This window comes from Labeo rohita, chromosome 1 (assembly GCF_022985175.1).
Source record: "Labeo rohita strain BAU-BD-2019 chromosome 1, IGBB_LRoh.1.0, whole genome shotgun sequence".
Taxonomy (NCBI): Eukaryota; Metazoa; Chordata; class Actinopteri; order Cypriniformes; family Cyprinidae; genus Labeo; species Labeo rohita.
The window spans coordinates 14,298,192-14,325,557 of NC_066869.1; the positions used below are offsets into that span (position 1 = coordinate 14,298,192).

At 35.2% G+C, this 27,366-nt stretch overlaps 2 protein-coding genes across 6 annotated transcripts in view; both read right to left on the reverse strand.

The window, feature by feature from the left end:
- Positions 1–990: 990 nt before the first annotated feature.
- On the reverse strand, positions 991–5,390 carry mb (myoglobin). The gene is made up of 4 exons (XM_051109148.1): positions 5,236–5,390; positions 3,583–3,668; positions 3,288–3,507; positions 991–1,901 (listed from the first exon to the last, which is right to left on the reverse strand). Exons 1-4 carry the CDS (start codon positions 5,359–5,361, stop codon positions 1,761–1,763), a joined length of 573 nt encoding a protein of 190 aa, XP_050965105.1. The 5' UTR covers positions 5,362–5,390; the 3' UTR covers positions 991–1,760.
- A 7,316-nt stretch (positions 5,391–12,706) lies between these two features.
- Positions 12,707–27,366, reverse strand: part of LOC127164974 (myoglobin-like) — a 33,364-nt gene continuing 18,704 nt past the window's right edge. For 2 of the 5 annotated variants that reach the window (XM_051109214.1, XM_051109197.1), the window contains exons 2-5: positions 26,024–26,189; positions 16,694–16,779; positions 16,417–16,621; positions 12,707–14,634 (exon numbers count right to left, since the gene is read on the reverse strand). In XM_051109214.1, coding sequence (XP_050965171.1) covers positions 14,524–14,634; positions 16,417–16,621; positions 16,694–16,779 — 402 coding nt within the window. In that variant the 5' untranslated portion in view covers positions 26,024–26,189 and the 3' untranslated portion in view covers positions 12,707–14,523. Of the gene's footprint in view, positions 14,635–16,416; positions 16,622–16,693; positions 16,780–17,445; positions 17,574–26,023; positions 26,190–27,366 lie in introns of those variants that run through there. The other 3 variants (XM_051109205.1, XM_051109223.1, XM_051109188.1) reach the window with 2 other exon arrangements.

Genomic DNA, 27,366 nt, shown 5'->3' on the forward strand with positions numbered 1-27,366 from the left:
GCAACTGTAAAGTAAAAGCAAATGGCCGTTGCTGTGCAGGAAGCCTCTGTGGCTTCAGTCACGTCCACAAACGTCCTGGAATGAGATTTGCGAGGGACGGAATAGCGCGAGTGACCGTGACCGCGGGCGCGTGCGTGTGCGTTTGCGCACAGCTGCAGATCAACCCGCAGTTTTCTGAGGATAAAGATTTCTGAGAAATACCGGTCAACAGAAGAACATAAACAAGAGGTCGAGGTTTAGCAAAGAGTAAGGGTCACAATGTCATAAATAAAGCTCATTCCAGACCCAGATCAGGCCAAATGACTTTAGCATGTGATTACAGAGCAGCTTAGAATAAGCAGCTGTCAAACGGACCGTATAAACACATGCAGGCGTTACCCTTGAGATTATTATAAACCACAAAATAGCCCAACCGCACTCTCAGACTGCAGCTATAATCCAGCTAATAATTCGGCACTTGACCTTTTTGTGATTAAAAAATCCCCAGTTAAGATTTGTTGCTTTTTGTTTTTTTATACTTCCCTGTTTTTTCAAAAACAGAGATTTACCCCTGGTTTCACAGACAAGGCTTAAGCCTAGTCTTAGACTAAAATGTAAGTCTGAACTGTTTCAGCTAAAACGAACTTGGACTGATCTTAAACTATATCAGTGCCTTTGTGTTGTCTCAAGATGCACAGCAGAATTGTTTTCTTTTCTAAGCACGTTTATAAAACGTTTATAAATGTTCTGATAGAATTAGGATCTAATCCTGGCTTAGTCTTTGATTTAAATATTTAAATCAAATTCTATTTTCATTTTAATTCTAGTCCTATTATTTTTATAGAAATAATGTGAAACATTCACTTATGAGGTGATTTTGTAACTTATGTGACTCAAAAACATTTAACAACTCACATTTTATATGTATTGTCTGTTTTTTTTTTATATAATATTCATTAGTGAACGACAAAGGAGAACTTTTTTTAATGTATGAATGACAAAGACACACGATTCAGTTTTTCAGCAGGTAAAAGTGATGTTTATTAATAAAAGTTGCTTTTCAGCAGCCAAGCAAATGATTCATAATGCAGGTTAATAATAGAAAGACAAAGCAAGTGTAGAACAAATATCTATGGCCTTTCAAAATAAACGAGGCGTCATTGGAATTAAACCAATTTTAATTTCAATCTTCATTTTCTCCCAAATTAATCAGGATTTCATTCATGTGCAATCACTCAAGCGCAATTGAGATGAAGTTTAGTCCTAATCTGTGGCTCCTCCTGAGACCCTAACGCGCCTACGATCACTGTTTTGACATCACCAGATCAGCTGACAATATAACCTGACGTGATTGGCTCTGCTGAAGGCACATTTACCTTAATCGGGTTAGACGCTATTTTGAATCTAACGCGGCTAAAAACGAGGCTGTGAAGGCCTAAAGCTCCTAGATCACGTGATTCCCACGACTCACAACTTTCAACAACTGTTTATGGAGTTTAAATGTTTTGTTACAATCAGTATGCTGTCAAACAACAGTACAATCCATCGACCGCGCTTGTACGTCCAGCCTCGTTTTCACTCCTGTCAAAATCAAACCTGACCCTGCCCTGACTAAGACCTACAAACACAGTTGTATAGGTATTTGGGGTTTAGACGTGATTTGTTCTTTGTGGATAGTTTTAATCGTATTAGCTGCACAGTAACTTCTATTCACTAATGGCATTAACAAGACAAGCGCTTTTTCTATGATCCCGCTGAGTTCGTGACGTTCAGCGTGTCGTTTAACCGGCGAATCCAAACTCCTTGTAGTAACGGTCGATGTCGCCAATGACGATGTCCATGATTTTCCTCAGTGCGGCCTGACCGGCCGCGTCCAGACCAGCTTTCTCCGCCATCACCTTCACCAGCACCTCAGTGATCAGCTGTAGGCAGACACAGACACCACACACTGTTTACTGGGAAAGTCCGAGCGTTTCTAAGAATACGTGAAGTCTGACAGCGTGCAAATGGAAGGAAGAAGGCGATTTCAACACTCAGTTTCAAAGCCTAATGAGTTTCCTCCACTGGCAAATGTTTAGGGCAGCATGGATTTTATCCAAAACTGATGTGTGCTGTGTATTTTTAGTGTCATGTTGCTAGCTTGGAAACTTGCTAATCTCAGCAGTGAAAACTGATATTTTAATTGCAGTACTATATATATATATATATATATATATATATAAAACGATTTAACACTTTTTTCATTTTTTATGTTGTATTTTATGTATTTCCCTTCCCAAAGTATTAATTTAAAATGTTTTGCTTCTTCTATATATATATTATATATATATATATATATATATATATATATATATATATATATATTAATTTTTCTGAAAGTTCAATTTTGTCTTTTTTTTTTTTTTGCAAACACATTCTCAAAATATTCTCCTGCAAAATTTTATTTTGTCAAAATTGTTAGCAACAAACATTTTTACTTTTAAGTTAAATTTTCATTTTTTACTCTTAATTTTTTTTTTATTATGTATATATGTTTTATCATATATTCTATTTATATTAAAAAAATATTCAAAAACAGTCACTTATGAGATAAGTTATAGTAAAACAATTTAAATTTTTAGTTTTTTGGTTAAATTTTTTTCTCTTTTTTTGCAACAAAATATGCACTTTGTATGTATGCATAGGTTTTAATGATTTAATACTTTTTATTATTTTATGTGTTTCCCTTTCTCAAAATATTCTGCAAAATATAATTTTATTATGTCAAAATTGTTTGCAACAAATACAGCTTTTACTTTTAAGTTAAATTTAATTCAAATTTTCTACTCTTCATCCATTTTATATATAGAGTGAGAGAGAGATATGCTGTATCATATATTTATTTAAAAAAATATTAAAATAAAAGATACACAGTCACTTATGGGATGAGTTATAATATAGTAAAAAAACAATATTATTATTTTATTTTTTTTAGTTTAATTTGTATCTTTTATTTTGCACTTAAAAGTGCAAAATAAAAGATACAAATCTTTTATTTTATATATATATATATATATATAATTTGGGGGGGTCTCTTTTTTGTAACGAAATATACCCTTAAAAATGTCTGGTATTATATATATATATATATATATATATATATATCGTTTTAAATTTTCTTAATGTAATTTATTACTTATATATTCTAATCTAATTATACATGTTTTGTTATTTATTTATAAATAATTTGCACGGCGTTCAAAGTCAGTCACTTGAGTCAGTTCACTAGATTTTGAAAGAAAAGCCAGAAATGAAGGTCAGAAAGTTACCCTGAAGTTGTTGAGGGCGATCTTGTGCGTGTTGGCGTGTGTGTTGGCCAGCGGTTTGAGGATGGTAGCGTGATCTCCTCTGGCCTTCAGCAGCTCACCCAGCTTCTTCAGCACGGTGGCGCCATGGGCCGCCACTGCTGCGTTTCCAGCCAGATCAGACTGAGCGATGCCTGCGAACTTGGGGAAGAGCTTCTGAGTGTCCGGATACTCCTTAAACAAACTGAAGAGAGAGAAAACATCAGTCGGACCTCAGCAGACCGCATGCACGTTAATCACGATCGAGGCGGGAACTGACCGGGTCAGAACTTCCCCTCCATTACCCGTGTAGTCGGCCTCGATGGCTCCCCAGTATTTCAAAACCTGGTCATGCTCGGCCATCGTCTGCATGAGAAGACAGACCAGAAAAAAACACACCTGTCATAAGCAACAAGCCAAAATACTCCAGTGAGCATTTCAGGCGTTTGGAATTGCATTTGCATCATTAAACAAGGCGTTTATGAGCGTCAGTAGGTGCTGGTCAGATTAGCATCACATGGGGTTCACTTCACTCATGACTGGTATTAAGACACTTGCAGCTTTAAAGCTACTTTAAAACTATATGCATTAAACAGATGCTACTCATATGACCAACTTATGTCAGACATGAGAGCTTTTTGACTTATATATGTTTTTATATGAATGAGTGACCTCTACATTTGACCTCTACAGAACTCATATCTGTTATACATTAACCAGATTGTCTCTTCGTCTCGTCCAGATTATTTTTAGTCAGCATTCATGTTTGTTTGCATTTTGCTTGAATGGTTGTTTGCATTAGGTGTAATCAAAACAACATAGCATCTATTGTAATTATAAATATGCTTTCAACTGAAAGCCTGCAGTGATATTCACTAAAGTGCAGCGTGTTGCATGAGGCAACTCGAGTATTTTCAGTTGCAAGCTCCAGTGAACTGGAACACTTGAGTGACCTTGAGGACTTCCAGTTTCACTTAACGCTCCGTAGGTCCTGTTGAGCGCTGTGTTACAGCCACGCAATCCACTGCTGATATACAGGCTAATAAATGAGCCTTTCAGCTCAAGTTTATTTTACCTTGAACTTTTTTTTTCCCCTCTTTTCCCCCTTTTTTTTTTTTTTTTTTTTTACTAGTTTTCACTTTCTTTCAACAAATTCTGTCATGAACTATAATTTTATTTTTTAGCATTTTAACTTTTTTATTTAAACTAATCATGATTTCACATTTAAGTTTCATTTGAACTTTTTAAATTTACTAGTTTAACCTCCTCAAAATAATTTTGCACGATTTTGACTTTTTGTGCGTTTTTATTTCATTGCACTTTTTTCTTTTGTTAAGAAATAAATACTTTTCACTTTCTCAACAAATTCTGCCATTAACTTGAATTTATTTTTTTATCATTTTAACTCTTTTTTTGTAACTAATTACGTGCTAATTTTAACTAATTTGTGCATTTTTTTTCTTTCATTGCGTTTTTTCTTTGTTAAAAAAAATAACTAAATATGTTATTACTTTTGAGTTTAATTGTAAAGTTTTATTTATTATTTTACCTTGTCTTAATGAATTTTAAAAAAAAAAAAAAACTAGATGTAACTTTAATTTATTTACATTTTAACTTTTTAATTTAAAGTTTTAATTTAATATTTCACACGGTCTCAATGATTTTGTATGAATTTTGAATTCTTTTTAAATTTCACTCAAATTTCAAGTTTAACTTTAACATTACAAATGTACTAGTTTATCCTTCTCAAACTAATTCTACTACAAAAGATTTTGTTTTGTTTTAATGAAATCATATATGCATCATTTTTGTTGCTACTTCAAACATTTAAAGTATTAAAATAATCTCTAAGAATGACAGGTGAAGTCTGCCAGCAATAATTTGCATCTTAACTTTTGCACGAAGCATTAGAAAGTCCCGTCGAGCTCCTTACCGATATCGGTGTCCTTTCTGAAGAGTGTGTGACTGGCTTGGAAAACTCCCCAAATGAGATCAGATCATCACTTTTTCCCAACTTTCGCCTTTTATACAGCGTCCATGTGATGTCACTGCCCCTCATCTGTCAATCAAACTGTCCCTCTCCTTGTCTTGAAATGTTAACCCCACCCCTCCATTTGCCCCTCCACCACACACACACACACACACACACACACACACACACACACACACAGAGCGGCTCTGCGACAGAAGCCAGATTCCATCGCTGTATTATTCCACAACAGTTGCATTGCTGCACAGCACACATATGTTCACCTGTGCAACTATTTTCACTTCAAAAGTCATTTTGGAAACATGCCAGACGTTGGTTTTCCCAATACCATTCACACCCACTGTGAGTTCATGTAGTGGAAAAACAGATGATAAGTGTCTGAGTGTGATTTGGGGTGAATGGATGATCGTTCAAGACTTTATAGGAGTATTTGGCTCCGGGAAACAAAACAATGACCAACACGTGCGCAAACAAACACAGGAAAACAGCGATTAACCTCAGGCCACATGCTTTTTACATATGAAATATGAACAATAAAGCAGTAAAAGCAACACAGCCCTGTCATTGACCATATCTGTCCGTGCACTCATTGTCTGTCTGCTGCAGTCACCAGACAGGTGTATTAATAGCATTTGTGGGGTTGTGTGCATGTGTGTATTTGGATAAGGGAAAGCCATTCCCTTCCATTCGCATTGGTTCAAAGACAGGTCAAGATCAGGGTCCACTGCCAGACTACCAAAACCTGGCAGAAACGAGAAGCTAAACACATTGGTGCTAATTTTAGACACTTTTATGAGACAAAGGTTGTTAGCTCTTTTAAACAGTTGTGGTTAAATCACCAAGAGAAGGAAAAAGGAAGAATACGTGCTCTGCCGTGAGACAGTCTTTGTCAACTCTCTGACCTTTTACAGTTAATGTTAAAGTTAATGATGACAGACAGACAGTCAGTTAGACAGATGCGCTCAGTGATCCTGGACAGAGTGTTGTTTTTTGACTTGATTATAGCGCCATCTAGAGGAACAAAACTGCTAACATGCTTAAGTTTGCACATTCTGTGTTGCCCCTACAAGAATAAAACCAGTCATAAGTAGCACAGGTATATTTGTAGCAAGAGCCAAAATTGTATGGGTCAAAATTATCTATTTTTCTTTTATGCCAAAATCATGTAAAGATCATGTTCCATAAAGATACTTTGTAAATTTACTACTGTAAATATATCAAAACTTAATTTTTGATTAGTAATATGCATTGCTAAGAACTACATTTAGATAAGTAAAAAAAATATATATATATATTCTGTTGCGTTAGAAAGCTTAGTAGGCATGTAGATCCAGTGTTGATCAACTAAAAGAACTAAAAGAGTCAGCTAAAACAGTAACATATTGTTTGTTAAACACCTTTTACTCTTCAGTTTTACTTTCAGTTTATTATAAGCGTCCAAGCACAAAATAAAACAAGGTCAACATATATATTGTGGACATTTTATACATTTGTAACAGTTTGATCTCCAGTGCAAACCTAAAATTAGAATTCTTATCAGACTCACCAGGAATCATAAGCAAGAAACCAGAGAGAAAAGACAAAACATTCTGAAAAACATTAAGCAAATGAATAAAATGACACACATATGTAAGTCTGAACTGTAGGGTTTCAGGCAAACACATATTGATCATTTGCATAATTTAGTAACATCAGCATATCAATCAAACTTGATTTGACACATCTTTACAATGTTTCCTATCCGTTGTCAAATCTGATGTCCATCTGAGTGTTGTCCCCCTTAAAATTATCATTACAAGCTACTCTGTCTATTGTAAATAATATAATGGACATAATCTTAAAACTACTGTTTAAGTAGTAAAACAGTATAAATGCAAAAAAGGCGTTTTAAGTTCAGAAATGTTCTGAGTCCCCCCTCCTTTGCCTTACAGTTGTTTGGTCCACTGCCTGCTTTCCCCAATAGACCGATACACACAGGAGTCCGGTGGGAGAGAGGAAAGTTCTAAGGCTGTTTTATTCACTTTAAACAATAGATTAAGTGATCCTATCTCTTTAATACAGATGATGCTGGATCATTAATAAATTAGGAGACGTCCTCAGTCCCAGACGAAACCTAAAATACTATGTGGTGGACGCAAAATAATTTAATAATTATAATATGACCGCGTATAATATGACCTATGAACAGAACTCTATTTAAATACTACATTTAAACACGGTCTGCATGCTACGTACACATGCTGTGTACACATATTTTACAAGTACAGTTTTGACTATCTGTGTCCCCTTCAGAAAATTTTTGTTTATTGTCCCCCCCCTAATGTTAGATGAAATTTACGCCCTTAAATCATGAATTCACTGAGCTTCACTGTCGTCTGTTTTCACAGGATCTCTTCATATTCTAGTAAAGAAGTGAACATACTCATCACTAATAAGATCTGATGTTAAAGTGCTCCTATTATGCCTTTTCAAATATGACCTTTCATGCAGCGTCATGTAGCTGTGTGTGAACATAAACTATCTGCAAAGTTGTGAAGCCGACAAAGTTATTGTCTATAAAAAAAAGAGTCGGCTCACAATCGCCTGAACGAGTCGTCAGGAATTCGAATCTTTTTTCTTTACGTCACAAAGTAACACATTTGCATAATGTCCGCCCACGTTCTGTGTCGTGAACAACTTGCCCGCAAACAGTAAAATTTCCATGTGGTTTAAGTCATGTCGAGAAGACGCTGTATCCTATGCTGTAAGAGTAAATTTGTTTTATATTCACTTCCAAAAGATGAATCTAGAAAGATTGTATTTCCTAGCGATCGTTCAAAATACGTAGTTGTGTATGTTATGTTGTGTAACAACCCTGCACATGTCTTGCTAACTTGCTAACTCATGCCTCTGTAGTTCTGTTGTTCAGCTGTTCGCTTACATAAGCAAATTTCGAGCACTTTCCACGGTAGACCGTGCTAACTTGTCGATCAGCCACTTCAGCCGTTTCATCGTCAGACTCCGGCTCGAATTGGTATGGTAAAATCAATGCCATCTTTTCCATGTATTGACAAATATCCAGGGCTGTCAATCAGTAATGTCAATTGGCGTGTCATTTTCTGTACACGGTAAACCAATCATAAAGGACTGCACCAACTGACCAATCACAGCAGTGAGGGCTCACGGAAAGGAGGGGTTTAGAGAGACCGATTCGAGCTTTGCATGAATCGTTTACGAATCATTTAGAAATGAGCAGTTTAGGGAAGGTTACTTTGGAAATGTAATAGGTTACAGATTACAAGTTACTTGATTTAAAATGTAATAAGTAGTGTAACTTTTCAATTACTTTATTAAAGTAATGTAACTTAATATTTTTAATTACTTTTTGATTACTTTTCTAAATTTATAATATTTTCAACTGTTAATCATTTTGAAACATTTAAACCAGGCAGAGTTAAACTTACAGTAGCACTCAACACTGATTACTGTCAGACTTTCAAAATCCTTTATCACTTGAATTAGGATTGTAATAAGTAAGGGATAATATACATCTTTTGTAATAACGACTGGCTGAATGTACATTATCTCACCTATTACACAGCTGCTTGATAGATTATTTAGATGTTTCATGTCAAAATTATTAGACACGAAACACTGATCTGAGTTGAAATATTTGAACACAAAGCTTTTATGAAGAAATCAGTTGCTTGCAAACGGCAAGTTCAAACTAGACATTTTAGGGACACAGTGCAGTCATACCAGTTTTCTTACACAACATTTCACCACATAAATAATTAAGTAGTAGTACTAGTTTGTTAGTTATTTTAAAATCCATTACAGTGTACAAAAAAAAAAAAATTATGCCTTTTATTGTGATAGGACAGTAGAGAGACGACAGGAAAGAGCTGGGAGGAGAGAGGGGAGAGGATTGGCAAAGGACGTCGAGACGGGAATCGAACTCGGGTCACCGTGAGTGCAGTTGCGCTATATGTCATAACATAAATAACATCATAAGAAATAGTTTAATAGCTATGATACTGGGTTTGAAATCAAATGTTTGCATAGTTATGACAGAAAACACTAGCATCTAACAATGCCTTGGAAAAAGCCCAAATGCATAAACCCAAATAGGAAATAAAACAGTTATCGAATAAGTATGTGTCCTATTCTGTGTCCTAAACTCCTGAAACATTGGTGTCTCATTTTAAAGCTGTCAATGCAATTTATGAAAGAAGTCAATTAAATCTGTAAGTGGGGGTGGGTGTGTGAAAAAAATCAGATGTAATCCCCCTTGTAATCACTGCCATTTTTCAAAAGTAACTGTAATTTAATTACATATTTTTTCTCAGTAACTGTAACTAATTACAATTACATTTATTTTGTAATTAAATTACATCATTCCGTTACATGTAACTAGTTACTCCCCAACACTGGAAATGAGGTAAAATTAAATCTATTTTTTGAAGAAAACTAAAGTGTTTTTTGACCTTGCATACAATAAAGGAGACTCATAAAACAATATTAGCAACCTTTAAAATGGCATAATGGAGCACTTTAAACATCCACATGATAAACAGCAAAAGAAGAGGAACAGCTCAGAATCTCCCTCCACTATTTTTTACATTTTTTTTTTACATTCGTGAGGGCAATTAACATAATAAGCTTATTATAATAATAACCATGCTGTGTTGTCTATAATGTGAAATGCTTCAATTTACCCAAATACTTTAATCAATATTTTAAACTATTGTCAATAACAATAGACTGGTTAAAATTGTATCTAAATTATACAAAAAAAAAATACAGGAGTTCACCGGGGTGCAATATTATGACAAAAACCATTATTGTAGATTATTGCTCTTTATATTGTAATAATGATTTTTAATATCATTATAGAAAACAATATAACTTAAAACGTTTTTGTTTAATTTCGTTTTGGGCACATCACATTCTGGCTTCACGTCAAACAAGTCAAACGTGAAAAACATGTTACGATAAGGGAATTCGCGAGCGTACGCCCTTAATAAAAGCTCCTGTGTTTTTAGCGCTGACTAATCTAAGCGCCCCTGATTGGCCAATGCATTCCTAAGCTCAACAGAAACAAATTTGATTGGTTTAAGGCTCAAAGCTGCTGGAATCTAAATTTAATTCCACAAATCAGGGGTGGACTGGGATGAAATTTCAGGCTGGGAAATCTCACACTCATCCAGGCCATCCCACACACCCACAATAAATTTTTAAAACACGGACAACAGTATTTTTTGTATTGCCATCATCATCCAAAAAAGTTTAAACTCCTAGGCAGGGGCCGCGCAACATAATTAAAGGTTATCTCTTGAACTTCCAATTTCCTTTTAGTCTCTTCATTTTCACATCTCTCTGTCTCCCATGTGTGTGTTTGCTTTTTTCACTAATTTTTTTGTACCTGTCAGTTTTTCATCAACACATCTCCACCTTGTTGCAAAACAACCACCTCATTGTAAAGTATTAAATTAGGACCATGTGTTATTGTTTTAACTTGCCTAAATGTTCAATTTAATAGAATAATAGATACATCTTGAATACATCTTTATAGAAAGACAACACATAATTACGGTATTAATAGTCTTATGGTAAAAGTATAGTAACCATGTTTTTTTGGCAGATTGATTACCATTTGAGTTTTACTACAAATACCATGGTGAAACTACATAGTGTAGCAAAACCATTGTTCATTTTTATTTATAGTGAAACCACGGTTAATTTTCGTAGGAGTCGTGTTGTTGTTTGTCTTAGCTCCCTCTAAACCTGTTTTAAAATGATGAAAAATGTACTACTGAATACGTTGTTCTGCTAATTTATGCTGTCTAAACAATGAAAAAAAGTGTGGAAGCTGCTAAATCATATAGAAGGACTTAGTAAGCAGGAAAGGGTGCAATATTTTGACAAACTAAAATAAACAGGTGGTAAAGATACATAGGAGCAGTATTAATTGAGATATCAGCCTAATATTTCATCAAATGTGCTGCCAGTAAAGCAAAGTTGGTATCTGCTTATGGGAAAACAGTCTTCTGTAAAAACTGGTGTTCATTACGTTAGGCTACCACATGACAGATATGTTACCTTTTCCCATCAAAGAGATCCAGATTTTGGAAGCAGGATTGAGGATTGAAGGATTGAAGCAGTAGAGATGGACACATCTGGAAGACTTGAGATTTCTCACGCAAAACCTCCATAAAACATCTGATCTATACACTGTAAAAAAAAATGATTCTGAATTTTAGTCAGGTGGACAAGTGTCAGCTTGCAGTGTCTCACTACACAATAGGACAAGTTGTAACAACCCCAAATTAAATAGAAATTGAAAACTTACAATAACATGTTCATACAAAACACAGATTCTATCAACTTTCTGTGTAATGCACATGTGCCAAATACTCTACGTCATCTGTTTTTGACAGATGCAGATAATTAATGATTAATAGGTTAATGATTGATCACAATTTTTAAGCAACCATTACGTTTTTAACTTTAGATTTTCTTTGGTTACCGTGACCTTGAAACAGCCGGACAAGTCAAGTGCATAAATCGTCAGTGATGATTATGTTTTAGCATAATTGTTATTTGATCTTGTTTAGAGTTTGATCTTTGAGTTGTATTTTCTTTATTGCAAATATAATTCAGGGGTGCCGAACGAGGCTTTTGAAGCAGTGAGGCTTTTACAGCAAACTGCGTTGATGCTTCGAAGCTTTTGATACAGTTCTCTACCCCACCATCTGGTGGTCAATAAACATTCTTACACAAAATGTGTCATTTAGATGTTTTCTTCATTGGGGTGTCATTGTAAAGATTATTTGTGAATTTTATAAGCATATATGTCATTAGCAAGGTGGCGTGTGTGTGCAGCGATAGAGTTTCCAAAATGTCTTGTATTTTGCACAATTTGCTATTTTAATTCTTGTCCAATTCTTTTTTATATAGAAACAATGCAAAGCATTCACTTCTAAGGTGATTTTGTCACTTATTTTGTAATAGTTCAGTTAATTTCCCAACCCTTTCTCAAAAATTTTTTATCATTTTTACTTTTTTTGTAATTAAACAAATCTGCAATTAAAGATTTATTGTTGCTTTTAAGTTTTATTCTAATTATTAACATTGTTAGATTTTTTGGTAACACTTTCCCTCTTTTGGCAAGACTTCCATCTTTTTTAATAACATATTTTAAAATAGATTTAAAATAGAAAATATTTTAAGTTCTATTTTAATTCTAGTCCTAACTTCTTTATAAAAAACTGATGCAGAACATTCACTTATGAGGTGATTTTGTCACTTATGTGGTAATAGTTCAGTTAGTTTTCCAACCCTTTCTCAAAAACACTGTTTAAATTGTGTAATTTAGTCTTTTTTATATAATGTTCAGTAGTGAATGACAAAGACACACAGTTTAGTTTTTCAGCAGGTAAAAGCGACATTTATTAATCAGAGCTGCTTTACAGAAGCGAAGCAAATGATTCATAATGCAGGTTAATAATAGTAAGACAAATAAAGTGTTGAGAAACAAATATCTGTGGCCTTTTATAATAAGAGAATTGGAATTAAACCAATTTAAATTTTTCATTTTCTCCCAAATTAATCTGGATTTGATTCATGTGCAATCACTCAAGTGCAACTGAGATGAAGTTTAGTCCTAATCTGAGGCTCCTCCTGAGACCCTAAGGGTCTACGGTCACTGTTATGACATCACCAGATCAGCTGACATTCTAAACCTGACGTGATTGGCTCTGCTCATTCCAAGGCACAATTTTTGAATCTAACACAGCTAAAACGAGGCTGTGAAGGACTGTAAACATCCTAGAATTTTCAGAGGTGTTTATGGAGTTTTATCTACTTGAAATTTTGTTGTGATGTCAAACAACAGTACAATCCATCAAACAGCCTCATTTTCATTCCTGTCAAAATCAGATCTACAAACACAGTTGTATAGGTATTTGGGTTTTAGACATGATTTGTTCTTTGTGGATAGTTTCAATCGTATTAGTTGCACAGTAACTTCTATTCACTAATGGCCTTAACAAGACAAGCGCTTTTCTATGATTCACTGAGCTTGTGACGTTCGGCGTGCACTGTAAAAAAAATAAACATAAAAAAAAAACAGTGAAATGCATGGCAGCACAGGGTGCCAAACACTTACCATTAATGGAAATAATGGTTAAAGAGCAAAAAAAAAAAAAAAAAAAAAAAAAAAAAAAAAAAGGCCACTGACTGGCAGAAGCAGCTATTGAACAAACACTGTAAAATTAAGGTCAAATATCCTAAATTTTCAAAAATGTTTTTTTTTTCTTTCTTTCTTTCTTTTTACTTTGCAGGTATTTTCTGGATTATCATGAAATATTCTCTATGAAATTTAACAAAAAAAAAAAGGCAGTTAATCACTAGCTAGCAACAGCACACATGCAAAAACTAACAATCACTGCATCAACAACTCCACAGTTACAGCCTCTAAATAAAATGACATGCAGCATAACATCAACATTTTTTTTTTTTTTCTCCTGGACTAAAGCACACGCTCTACTCTTCAGCACAATGGTGACCCACAAAACTCAGACAACAGAAACCCTTTAAATCCCAAAAGAACATGAAACACTAACAGCTCTCTCTAGATCACAGCATCTTCACTTAATACAAACCAGTCTGACATACAAAATGTCTTATTAATGAATTAACTGAGATTTAGATGTTGGTGTTTAATTGAAATTAATAAAGTTTGTAATCACCATTGTGGAAATAAACATTTGCTTTAGTTGAGCTTTTCACCCTTGAGATTTTAATATTTTTGTTTTTTCTATTTCTAGTTGTTGTAATTGTGGGTTTTAGACAAAAGTATGTAGAGTCACAGACATCAAGAGTCTGCATATGAATCTCAACAATGGTGACAATCAACTAAATATTCATATTAGCCCTGAACATCAAAAAACAAGCTTTTTGTTGATTGTCACCATTGTTGAGATTCATGTGCTCCATTTGAGATGCATAAAAACACATTAATAAAAAAAAAAAAAATAGTAATAATCTTTGACTATCACAACATTGCTGTAAAAATACAATACTAAAAGCTAACATATCCAACAGTAATGCAAGTGGCCGATAATGAGTCAGGCCACTATATGATGATTTAATAATCATCAATTAACAACCAGATTCATCTGACCAGGTTTTCTCAGCTTTTACTTTTTTCCAGTGTGACGTTTAGCCAGTGAATCCGAGCCTCTTGTATTAATCGTCGATGTTGGCGATGATATCCACCATGACTCTCTCGAACGCTCTGAGCTTATATCGTGGATGCCCTTTCTCTGTCATCACCTCCACCAGCACGGCAATGAACAGCTGTAGAAAGACACAGACACCACAGACAGTTTACTTGGAAACTCAGACTGTTTCTAAGAATATGTGAAGTCTGTCAGAGTGCAAATGGAAGGAAGAGGGCGATTTCAACAATCTGCTTCAAAGCCTCATGAGTTTCCTCCACTGGCAAAAGTTTAAGGCAGCATGGATTTTATCCAAACTGATGTGTGCTGTGTATTTTTAGTGTGGGTTTCTAGCTTGTTAAAATGTTAATGGCTAATGTCAAAGGTGAAAACTGATATTTTAGTTACTACTATTATTTTATTATATATAACTTTGACATACATTTTTTATATAACTTTTAGAATCAAATAGTCCTCCATATATATATAAACATTTTTTTTTAATGATTTCATAATTTTTGTCATGTATTTTATTAGATTATTTGTCATATTTCCCTGATATATGCTAAAACATTTAATAAAATATAAAAATAAAAATATATATATATATATATATATATATATTTTAGTTTGAAGTTACATTCTTTTACTCCATTTTTATATTATATATTTTTTATCATACATATTTATATTTAATAAAAATTATTATTTTATTATTTAAATATATAATATACAGCAGTCACAATTAATCACGTATGATATAATGTAATAAAACAATTTTATTTTTATATTTTTTGAAAGTTTAATTTAGTCTGTTTTTGCAACAAAGTATACACTTAAAAATTAAGATATTATATAAATAGTTAATATGGTTAATATGGTCTTGAATTTTCTAGCACATTACACTTCATTTTGGTATATATATTATATATATACACATATACATTATATATATATATATATATATATATATATATATATATATATAGTTTTCACTCTTTGTTATATTGCAGCCATTTGCTTAAACCATTCATTTAAAGTTCATTTAAAAAAAAATATTTTTTTTTTTTCTCATTAATGTACACACAACACCCTATATTGACAGAAAAACACAGAATTGTTGACATTTTTGCAGATTTATTAAAAAAGAAAAACTGAAATATCATGAGTATATGAGTCTTTTTGGGAAAGATGCAACAAGTTTTTCACACCTGGATTTGGGGATCCTCTGCCATTCCTCCTTGCAGATCTGTGCCTTGCCACAATTCTGTCTCTGAGCTCTTCAGGCAGATCTTTTGACCTCATGATTCTCATTTGCTCTGACATGCACTGTGAGCTGTAAGGTCTTATATAGACAGGTGTTTGGCTTTCCTAATTAAGTCCAATCAGTATAATCAAACACAGCTGGACTCAAATGAAGGTGTAGAGCCATCTCAAGGATGATCAGAAGAAATGGACAGCACCTGAGCTAAATATATGAGTGTCACAGCAAAGGGTCTGAATACTTAGGACCATGTGATATTTCAGTTTTTCTTTTTTAACAAATCTGCAAAACTGTAAACAATTCTGTGTTTTTCTGTCAATATGGGGTGCTGTGTGTACATTAATGAGGAAAAAAATGAACTTAAATGATTTTAGCAAATGGCTGCAATATAACAAAGAGTAAAAAATTTAAGGGGGTCTGAATACTTTCCGTACCCACTGTGTATGTGTATATATATATATATATATATATATATATAGTACAATCTAATGATAAACTGTAAATATTCTTATTATTCAGGTATAAATAATGTGCAACGTTCAAAATCAGTCACTTGAGGCACTAGTTAGGATGCTGTCTAGACAGTCTATGTAGTCGATTTACAGGTTTGAAGGCAAAACTGAAGGTCAGATTCTGACTGAAAGTCTCCCGCGTTACCTTGAGGATCTTGACGGCGCAGGGGTGCCTGCCGAGCAGTTCGATGAGGGCTGTGGCATTTTTAGCGCCTCTCAGCAGCCGGCCCAGCTCCTTCAGCACGGCAGCGCCGTGAGCCGACACCTTCCCGTTTCCTTCCAGATCATACTCAGGGATGCCCACTAAATTTGGGAAGTGCATCTGAGTATTCTGATGTTTCTTAAACAAACTAAAGAGAGAGAAAACATGAGGAAGACCTCAGGAGATCACATTCACCTTAATCACAATGTCGGGAACTGACCGGGCCAGGACTTTCCCTCCGTAACCTGCGTAGTCGAGCTCAACGGCTTCCCAGCATTCCAGAGCTATATAACAATCAGACATCATCTGCGTGAGAAGACAAACCAGACAAAAACACACCTGTCATAAATAACAAGGCAAAAATTGTGTGAACATTTCAGACGTTTGGAATTGCATCTGCAACACTAAACAAGGTGTTTATGTGCATGTTTCAGTCAGATTAGAGTCACACTATATGCATTGAACAAACGCTACTCATATGATTAACTTATGTCAGCCTAATTATGTGCATTATTTATTGTGCTCTTGTGTGCATCCACTAAACAAAAAGTAGCATTGGGATTTGACCTCTACAGAACTCGTGTGTTATACATTAACAAGATGAGTACAGTTGCTCCCATAATGTCTCTTAAAGGGGTCATCGGATGCCCATTTTCCACAAGTTGATATGATTCTTTAGGGTCTTAATGAAAAGTCTCTAATATACTTTGATTAAAAATTCTCAGTGGTTTTGTAAAACAACACCCTTTTTACCTTGCCAAAATCAGCTCTGCAAAAATCATCTCATTCTAAGGGGTTGTTCCTTTAAATGCAAATGAGCTCTGCTCACCCCGCCCCTCTCTACTTTCTGTGGAAAGACGGTCTTGTTTACATTAGCCGCATTTAGCCACGTTTAGCCGCTAAACTTCCTAACTACCACGTTATAAGGAAAGGCGATCACAAAGATTCATAAAAAAAAACGCTTATACTCACTTCTGCTGTAAGTAAAGCTGGATCATGAATGATTCGCACGAACACAGACGGATATATGTAGATCAGGAGGCGCATTCCATTCACAAACAAATGTAATCTACTGCATCTTCAGCGGCTCAGATGTCGGAGGAAATGACGACCACTATGTTCATTATTACATCCAGCAACACAACACCTCAATCGCTCAAGCAGAGATATTTTTGTCTAATTTACATCCCTGTTCTGGCATCAAAACATGGAAAGTTACTGAACTGTGACAGCTGGTCTGAGGCAGAGCCGTATAGAGAGAGAGCTGCGACAACTCCATTGACTCCAATGGACCAGTTTTTTACAGCAATGGCGGATCGTGGAGGCGCGCAATAGTTCCCGGAAGTTAGCGCTAATACTATCAGCGCCATAGAGATGCAGCAGAAGAGACCGCTGTGATCCACTTTTACAAGGTAAGACATTTATAGGACAAAACTGTATATTATCAGAGCAGCTAATTAATTTACCTTATGTATTAAAACAGATTATTATTAGATTATTCCTCACTAAATTAGTAGATTTATGGGGTATTATTCATTCTCTTAATGCAGTTTCAGTCATCGTTGTGTAATTGAGGCTTTTAAACGTGATTTTTGCTGGTGGAAAGTTAAATATTAGAATTAAATTTGTTGCAAAGGATGCTGATGGACCTAAGTGAGAATGAAAAAGAGGCAGGCAATTTTCATTTGAGAATCATACTAGGCTAAATTACCAGAAATATATTAAATACCACTACTGTATACAGTTGAAGTCAAAAGCTTACATACACCTTGCAGATACTGCAAAATGTTAATTAAAATAATTATCAAAATAAATATGTTTAAACATTGTTTATTTAGTACTGACCTGAATAAGATATTTCACATAAAAGATGTTGTTTACATATAGTCCATAAGAGAAAATAATAGTATTAAACTTCACATACACTTGATTCTTAATACTGTGTTAATACTGGTAAATTAATAAAAATTTTGCAGATTCTGGAAGCTGTATGTAAACTTTTGACTTCAACTGTAATAAACGTAATCACAGTAAACCTGTACTTTATTACTGTGTTTTATATTTATTGTACTTTTGTACTTCTTATCTACTGTAGAAGCACTGTGTGTGGAGGAGCAGTGATGCCACAGGACTGATATGTGATAGAGCATCACTTTACCATTTCTCCTGTTTTTCTCCTTCTCTATTTTGCTCTCAGAACAAGAACCACCTGAAGACTCCCTGTAATGAGAACACCTCTGAAGAGATGACACCAAGCCTTGAGAGGACTTCAGATGACGCCAGCTCCAAATAAACACACAAAACTACCAAATTTTCCTTGTATTATAATCAACATGATCAAATCATGTGATCATTGCTTTAATGTATGAATTGTTTCTGCTGAATACATGATGTTAACTAACTGCATGATTTGTATAGCCTAATTATAGAACATTTCTGCCATATGAACATTACTTTGACAGTTACACCTGTTAACAGAACTCTTATTTGTAACGTAGAAACATTAATTTTCTGCTTTTTTGAAACACTGTGTATAATAAAAAGTGCTATACAAATAAATGTGAATAAAATAAAACTGGATGCATCTTTTTTCTCCTCTCCATGTCAGTAGGAAAACCATACATTCATTCTGCTTTCTGTGAGTGACTGGATCATTCCCATGTAGCACAGGAAACTACAAGGACAACATGCTTTTCTGTTTATTATAAATGAATAAATCAGTTGCTGTAAATATGTGTACTTAATATATGATTAAATGTGTAAAAACAATGTTTTAAGTTGTATGTAGATATTAATAATTATGGGGTGAACAAAAATCAAAAACATTAAACAAGATGAATTTCCCTTAATTTAATTTTATAATTCACTTGTTTGGTATTAAGACAACATACCAACAAGACAATACCATTGCAAATGCAGTCTTTAACCAAAGTTACTTCAGCCTAAAATATGTTAACAAGGGACAGTTGACCACATTAATCCTCAAATATTAGCGTATTTTATATTTTAAATACAACACTGATATAACTACATATACATACTACATATACATGTTGATGTATTTTATAAATGATGTAAATACATTCTTTTATTTTCTACTAATTAACCAAAATCGCAGTTCTGCCTCTCCAACTCCATGTATTCCAATTGCCCATTATGAACTTCCTGGAACTATTTGAAGTCTACACGAATCACGTGACGATCGAGCGTTTTGAACTTCCGTTGTCGCAAATCTCTCTCTATACGGCTCTGGTCTGAGGTAAGACGCTCATGTCAATCAACTATTGTGGGAGCGGCCTCTGTGGGTGTGACGGCACAACGACAGGCATCTGAGAACAGCTCGATTTGAAAAGGGATATTATTTTTACAGATTAATTAAAAACCACTGCATGGATTTTTATCATTATAGGGTAGATTTGTACATACACTGCCAACACACATTAATGTTCAAACAACATGAAAAAGGGAACTTAGCATCCGATGAACCCTTTAAAATAGATTACTTTCAGTCAACAGTCACGTTTGTTTGCATTTTGCTTGGCTGATTGATTGCATTAAATAAAATAATGTAGCATCTATCTTAATTACTAATACACTGCACCCTCGAGTATTTTCAGTCACAAGCTCCAGTGATCTGGAACGCTTGAGTGACCTTGAGGACTTCCAGTTTCACTTAAAGGGGGAAGTCCACTTCCAGAACAACAATTTACAAATAATTTACTCACCCCCTTGTCATCCAAGATGTTCATGTATTTCTGTCTTCAGTCGTAAAGAAATTATGGTTTTTGAGGAAAGCATTTCAGGATTTTTCTCAATATAATGGACTTCACTGGTGCCCCAATTTTGAACTTCCAAAATCCAGTTTAAATGCGGCTTCAAAGGACTCTAAACAATCCCAGCCGAGGAAGAAGGGTCTTATCTAGCGAAACAATTGGTCATTTATTTTGAAAAATTAAAATTTGCATACTTTTTAAGCACAAAAGCTTGTGTAGCACAGGCTCTGGGATGCGCGTTCTTGAACGATTTGTTCAAAATGAACGAATCATTCAAAATGAATGAATAGTTCAAAATGAACAAATCTTTAATGTGACTCTGAAGAACGAGTCGTCTCGGGGGAGTGATTCGTTCAGTCGCGCATGCGCAACATCCTATTAGGTTCTGTACTGGAATTAATTCACCTGTTTTGGGTTTTTCGAGTCGTTCGTTCATCTTATGGGGCTGTCACGTAATGAACGAACGACTCAAACCCGAAAACTTGTCAGATAAGAGGTGAGGTGAGCGAATCATAGACTGAAGACCCAGGTAAACAATGAATTAAATCTTTTCTGTCTCTTATAGCATTATAGTTTTGTCTTGTTTGTAGTGTGATCAACGTTTGTGTAAGCAGTAGATGTGTTAGGGAAGTAACACATAACATTTTAATTATATTTTGCTAAAATGAACGAAATGACTCGAAAAAAGATTTGTTAATTTTCCTGAACGAGACTCAAAGGTCAGAGCTCGTAAAATGATCCGAACTTCCCATCACTACTATGAATCACATCTAAGTTCATCGTCTGTGTACTCCGGCTCAAAAAGGTAGAGAATGTCGAAAAAAAATCCATCTTATTTTCTCCTACAACTTCAAAATCGTCCGACATCGTTGTACCTTTTTGTTTGTAAACAGCGTTTGACTTGCACTTTCTTAGTCTTTGCGCGTTCGCTTTGTAAACACTGGGTCTGTAGTTTCGACTACGTTCTGTGTGACATTTCGACGTGATTCAATAGTACATAGCGCATTGTGAACGCGCATCCCAGAGCCTGTGCTACACGAGCTTTTGTGCTTAAAAAGTATACAAATTTTTATTTTCCGAAAAAAAATGACAGATCGTTTCGCTACATAAGACCCTTCTTCCTCGGCTGGGATTGTTTAGAGCCTTTGAAGCCGCATTTAAACTACATTTTGGAAGTTCAAAATCGGGGGCACAATTGAAGTCCATTATATGGAGAAAAATCCTGAAATGTTTTCCTCAAAAACCATAATTTCTTTATGACTGAAGACAGAAATACATGAACATCTCGGATGACAAGGGGGTGAGTAAATTATCTGTGAATTGTTGTTCTGGAAGTGGCGTTCTCCTTTAACGCTCCATAGGTCCCGTCAAGCGCAACACAGTCTACTGTTGATTTACACGCTAATAAATAAGCCTTTCAGCCCAAGTTTATTTTACCTTGAAATTTTTCTTCAAAATAAAGCTTTTTGGCATATGTTTTCCCTTTCATTTAGGTATTTTCTCTGTGGAAAAAAAAAAACTGAATTAAAATTTTACCACACACACACACATACATATTGTGTAATCTATCTTCTATAATCTGAGTAAATTGCATCTCTGAGTATAGCATCTTATAAGAGAAGAAAATAACAGAGGAGCAGAGGGACACACATTTTAAGTGCAATCTACTACTATTGTCCTTAACATCCATAAAGAAAATTAAGTAAATTTGACATAATCATATATCATTTTACTTACAGAATTAAGTAAAATCTGCTTACCTAAGCTAAGTAAATTTAACAAAGAAAACAAGTAACTTGGTCAGTAAATAATTTTTATTTAGTCAAAGCTGTCAAGTGACAGTACTTTTATTTTACTTGACACAGCAGCTAAATAAATCTTGCTTCTGCAGTGCATGACTTCGAAACATCTAAGTAAATTTCATAATAGATATAATGTAGACACCATATCTACATAGTCATTGAGGCAGTGCTCACTCGAACACAGAGACTTCAAAACTTGGCACAAAATACACAGTGAAGGTAGTGTCATGGTACTCGACAAATGCACATCCACAAGTGACGCAGTAGTCGAAAATGTGGAATATAAAGTAGTTTATTTTGTTTTCTTTGAGCAAAAAAGTATTCTCGTAGCTTCCTAAAATTACAGTTGAACCACTGATGTCACATGGATTACTTTGACAAATTAATGACAGAACTTTCATTTTTGGGTGAACTGTCCCTTTATTGATTCAAAGAAGGAGAGAAATGTTTTTTAATGAAGCTATGGACCTGTAAATATCTGAAAAAAAATTAGACTGAGGGATCTCAAAGTCTGTTCTTAGCTGTTGGAATGAAATAAATGTACCATCTTTGAAAAGGTCCTTAACACAGTTAATTCCGTTTCTGGACCACAACTGAAATGCTGAATCTATAAAAGAAGCAATGCTTGTTTACTACTGAAGTGAAGTCTTAACTGTAAGGGCTTTTGGTATAGAGGAATCTGGATTAGACAGGAAGAGGAGGAGATTGTCTGCATAAAGCAGTAACTTATGCTCATGTCCCTCCCTGAGTATTCTGGGCAAGCCATCTGTATTCCTCAGCAAAATTGTAAGAGGCTCGATGGCAATATCAAAAAGCAGGGGGGACAGAGGGCAACCCTGCTTTGTCCCCCTTGAGAGTGGAAAACACCTAGAAGTTATGTTATTTGTTTGAATGAAGGCTTGGGGCCTAGTACATAGAATTTTGATCCAAGAACAGAACACGGGGCCAAAAGTGTTGAGAGTAGATAAACATATTCAGTTCTATCAAATGCTTTGTGGGCATCTAAAGATATTAAAATCTCTGGATTAATATTATTTTTTGGTGAGTAAATAACATTAAATAAGCGATGAAGATTGTAAGACAACTGCCTCCCAGCAATAAAACCGGTTTGATCCGGATGAATTACCTTTCTCATGACTGGCTCAATTCTGACTGCCAGCACAGAAACTCAGCACACACATCAGTATTAATGATAGTTAGACACTGGCAAAAGCTCATAAATGGGCGTGGAGGAGGCGCTCTATAGCGCCACCTTTTGTCAAAAGTTGGGGGGTTAATCTTAGCTACAGACACCAAACTTGGTATGTATATTGTTCTCATCAAGCCGGACAACTTTCTAATTTACATATCCATAATCTTTAAAAGGCAGCATCCAAACACTTCAAAACTTTTTACATACATACAACTAGTCATTCTGAAAAATAAATGCTTAATTCCATCGATATAAAATAGTCTACAAAAAATAGAATATTAAAAAACTGATCTGATCTCACTCTAACTCTCTCAGTCTAGCTCTGTGGGGGGATGGGCTTTTGCTCTTAAGTGTGTGTGTTGACTTTGTGCCTGGGTGGTTATGTGTGTGTGTGTGTGAGAGAGAGAGACAGAGAGACAGAGTGCATTATCCTAACTCTTAACGTTTTACATATGAAAAACAAGTCATTCTTAGGAAATATGTTTATCATGTTTTCAGAGACTACAAAAACATTTAAAATATCACACATGTAAACTAGCAGATGAAGACTATTATACAAAGGATGAACACAAGATGACCTCATAGGATAAGGAATCTTTTTCCGCTCATTCTCAGTCTGTCAGAATGATTTAAAGGGGTCATCGGATGCTAAGTTCACTTTTACATGTTGTTTGAACATTAATGTGTGTTGGCAGTGTATGTACAAATCTACCATATAATGATAAAAATCCATGCAGTGGTTTTTAATTAATCTGTAAAAATAATATCCCCTTTTTCAAATCGAGCCGTTCTCAGATGCCTGTCGGTGTGACGTCACACCCACAGAGGCCGCTCCCACAATAGTTGATTGACATGAGCGTCTTACCTCAGACCAGCTGTCACAGTCCAGTAACTTTCCATGTTTTGATGCCAGAGCAGGGATGTAAGTTAGACAAGAATATCTCCGATTGAGCGATTGAGGTGTTGTGTTGCTGGACGTAATAATGAACATAGTGGTCGTCATTTACTCCAGACATCTGAGCCACTGAAGATGCAGTAGATTACATTTGTTTGTGAATGGAATGGCCTCCTGATCTACATATATCCGTCTGTGTTCGTGCAAATCATACATGATCCAGCTTCACTTACAGCAGAAGTGAGTATAAGCGTTTTTTATGAATCTTTGCGATCGCCTTTCCTTATAACGTGGTAGTTAGGAAGTTTATTGGCTAAACGCGGCTAATGTAAACAAGACCGTCTTTCCACAGAGAGAAGAGAGGGGCGGGGTGAGCAGAGCTCATTTGCATTTAAAGGAACAACCCCTTAAATTTTTGATAACCCCATGTTTGATAAGAGTCCTGACCTGAACACATTTACATGCCAATATTCAGTTATAGTCATAGCGCCACCTACTGTCAACGGGAAGTGAATGGTTAACACTATGATTATGATTAAATCCATGAAACAGGAAGTTGTTGTAATTCATGCAAACAATGTCCAATCTGCATCAATCTTCACATGTTTGATAAGAGTCCTGGCCTGAAGATATCTACATGCCCATATTCGGTTATAGTCATAGCGCCACCTGCTGGCAACTGAAAGTGACATCTTTAACACTGTGATGGACTATTAAAAGCACAACAAAATATGCCATTTTGTTCTAAGCATGCTAGAAACACTTACTAAGTGCTAACGCATGCTATTAATACCATAAAAGAGGAATTAGTTGTAACTCATGCATACAGTGTCCAATCTGCTCCAAACTTCACTTGTTCGATAAGAGTCCTGACCTGAACACATGTAAAGGCCAATATTCTGTTACAGTCATAGCGCCACCTACTGGCAACAGTAAATTACTTGTTTTACACTAACCCAAACATGCATTGTCTGATCTGCCCCAAACTTCACATATATGGTAAGAGTCCTGACCTGAAGACACCTAAAGGCCAATATTCAGATATAATCATAGCGCCACTTGTTGGCAGCAGGATATGTCATGTCTTACACTAACTCAGGCATTCCACGTTTAATCTGCACCAAACTTCATATGTTTGATTAAAGTGCTGACCTGTACACATCTACATGCCAATATTCAGTTATAGGCATAGCGCCACCAGCTGGCAGCTGGAAGTTTGGCACATATAAATGACTTTGACATATTCCTCCTATATTTACTATATTGAAAGCATATGACCCACCGTTTGCTGTTTTCCTAAAGCAACCGGTCGGCGGTGAGCCCGGGTGTGAGGGCCCTTTCATCGCTGCTTGCAGCTTTAATTTTATTTATAATTTCTGTAATCTGCTTTGATTTCTTTTTATTTGCACTTGCTTGATAATAAATAATTTGTCCCCTCACATACGCTTTCAGGGTATCAGAGTTCATTTGATTGAGCAACGGCCTTTTCTTCAATTTTTGAAATCAAGTCCTCTTTCAGCGAATTGAAGAACCATGCTGTTGTCACTCCCGGAAACCGTTTCTTTCTTTGAAGCCGCATGCAGTTCGGAGCTAGTGTTAGCATGATGGCTAATAGCAGATTCTACCTCTCTGCGGTTGCTCAGGCTCTTGTTTATCTGGCTTCAAAGCTAAACTTTGTTAGACAACAGGACACCGACTGTTAAGCACTTAATATCCAATAAAGGCAGCTTTATTGCAATAATGCATATAAATAAGAACTAAATTTTAAGTTCCTTGTGAGGAGCTCAGAAACTCTTCGTCTTTACTTGGCGCCACTCCAACCGGAAGTCTGATATACTAATATTAAAACTTCAATGGATTTTACATATTTAGAGAGCTCTTGTCCTACCTTGCTTCACTGTAACCTGCAGGATTCACGTATTAAAATGAGAGCTGATCAGGCTGGTCGGTGGGAAACAACTTGTCTCAAAGATGTTGACTCTTCCTGTCACTCTGTATTTGTCTCTGTGAGTGGATGATGCTCCTCCTCCAGTCACACAACACTAATGTAGATTCTACATAAACACACACCATATAGACTTCTTGATGAACACACAAGCACCTCATTTTTAAGACACAGTGTTGAGATAAAATAAAAAAAACTGACAGATGAATTCAAACACCAGTGTTGGGAAGGTTACTTTGGAAATGTACTCTATTTAAAATGAAATAAGTAGTGTAACTTTTCAATTACACAACATTTCACTACATAAAAAAATATAAATACTTACAGTACTAGTTTGTTAGTTATCTTTTAATCCATTACAGTGTACAAAACAAAATGGCAACAGCTGCGTTTGTTTGAAACAATAAAGTGAGTTCACAATACCAGGATGACAGAATTACAAAATTGTACACATATCACTGAATTGAGTTTTAATACTTTATTATCTAACCAAACGCAAAGCTTCCACCAAGAAAAACTATCAAGCTAATAGTGCCAACTTAAGTTGGCCAGATGTGTCTGTGTTATTAGCTTTTACCAGTTGTTATCGGGGAATAACATACCTTGGAATGTCACGACTGACCAGTCAGAATCAAGCACTCCACAGAGCCGTGTAGTTATTTAATTTAAAGCACAGCCACCACAAATTCAGACTTAACACCTCTTATTTACTTTGAGATCATTCTGAGGTTAAATACAGATTTGAAATCACAACAAGAAATAGTTTAATGCAAACATTTGATTTCAAACCCAGTATCATAGCTATTAAACTATTTCTTGTTATGATGTTATTTATGTTATGATCTTGTTATGACATATAGCACAACTGAGCTCACGGTGACCCAAGTTCGATTCCCGTCTTGAGGTCCTTTGCCGATCCCGCTCCCCTCTCTCCTCCCAGCTCTTTCCTGTCATCTCTCTACTGTCCTATCACAATAAAAGGCATAAAAAGGCCAAAAATATAAGTAAAAAGAAATTAAAGTCTGAATTTGTGATGGCTGTGCTTTAAATTAAATTATTACACAGCTCAGACTCTTTCGGGGCAACTTAAGTCAGTGCTATATGCTTGATAATTTGTCTTGGAGGAAGCTTTGTGTTTGGTTAGCTAATAAAATATTAAAGCTTAATTCAATATTATGTGTACAATTTCTTAATTCTGTTATCCTGGTATCATGGGCTTGCTCTATTGTTTCATACAAACGCAGCTGCTGCCATTTTTTTTTTTTTTTTTTTGTACATTGTAATGG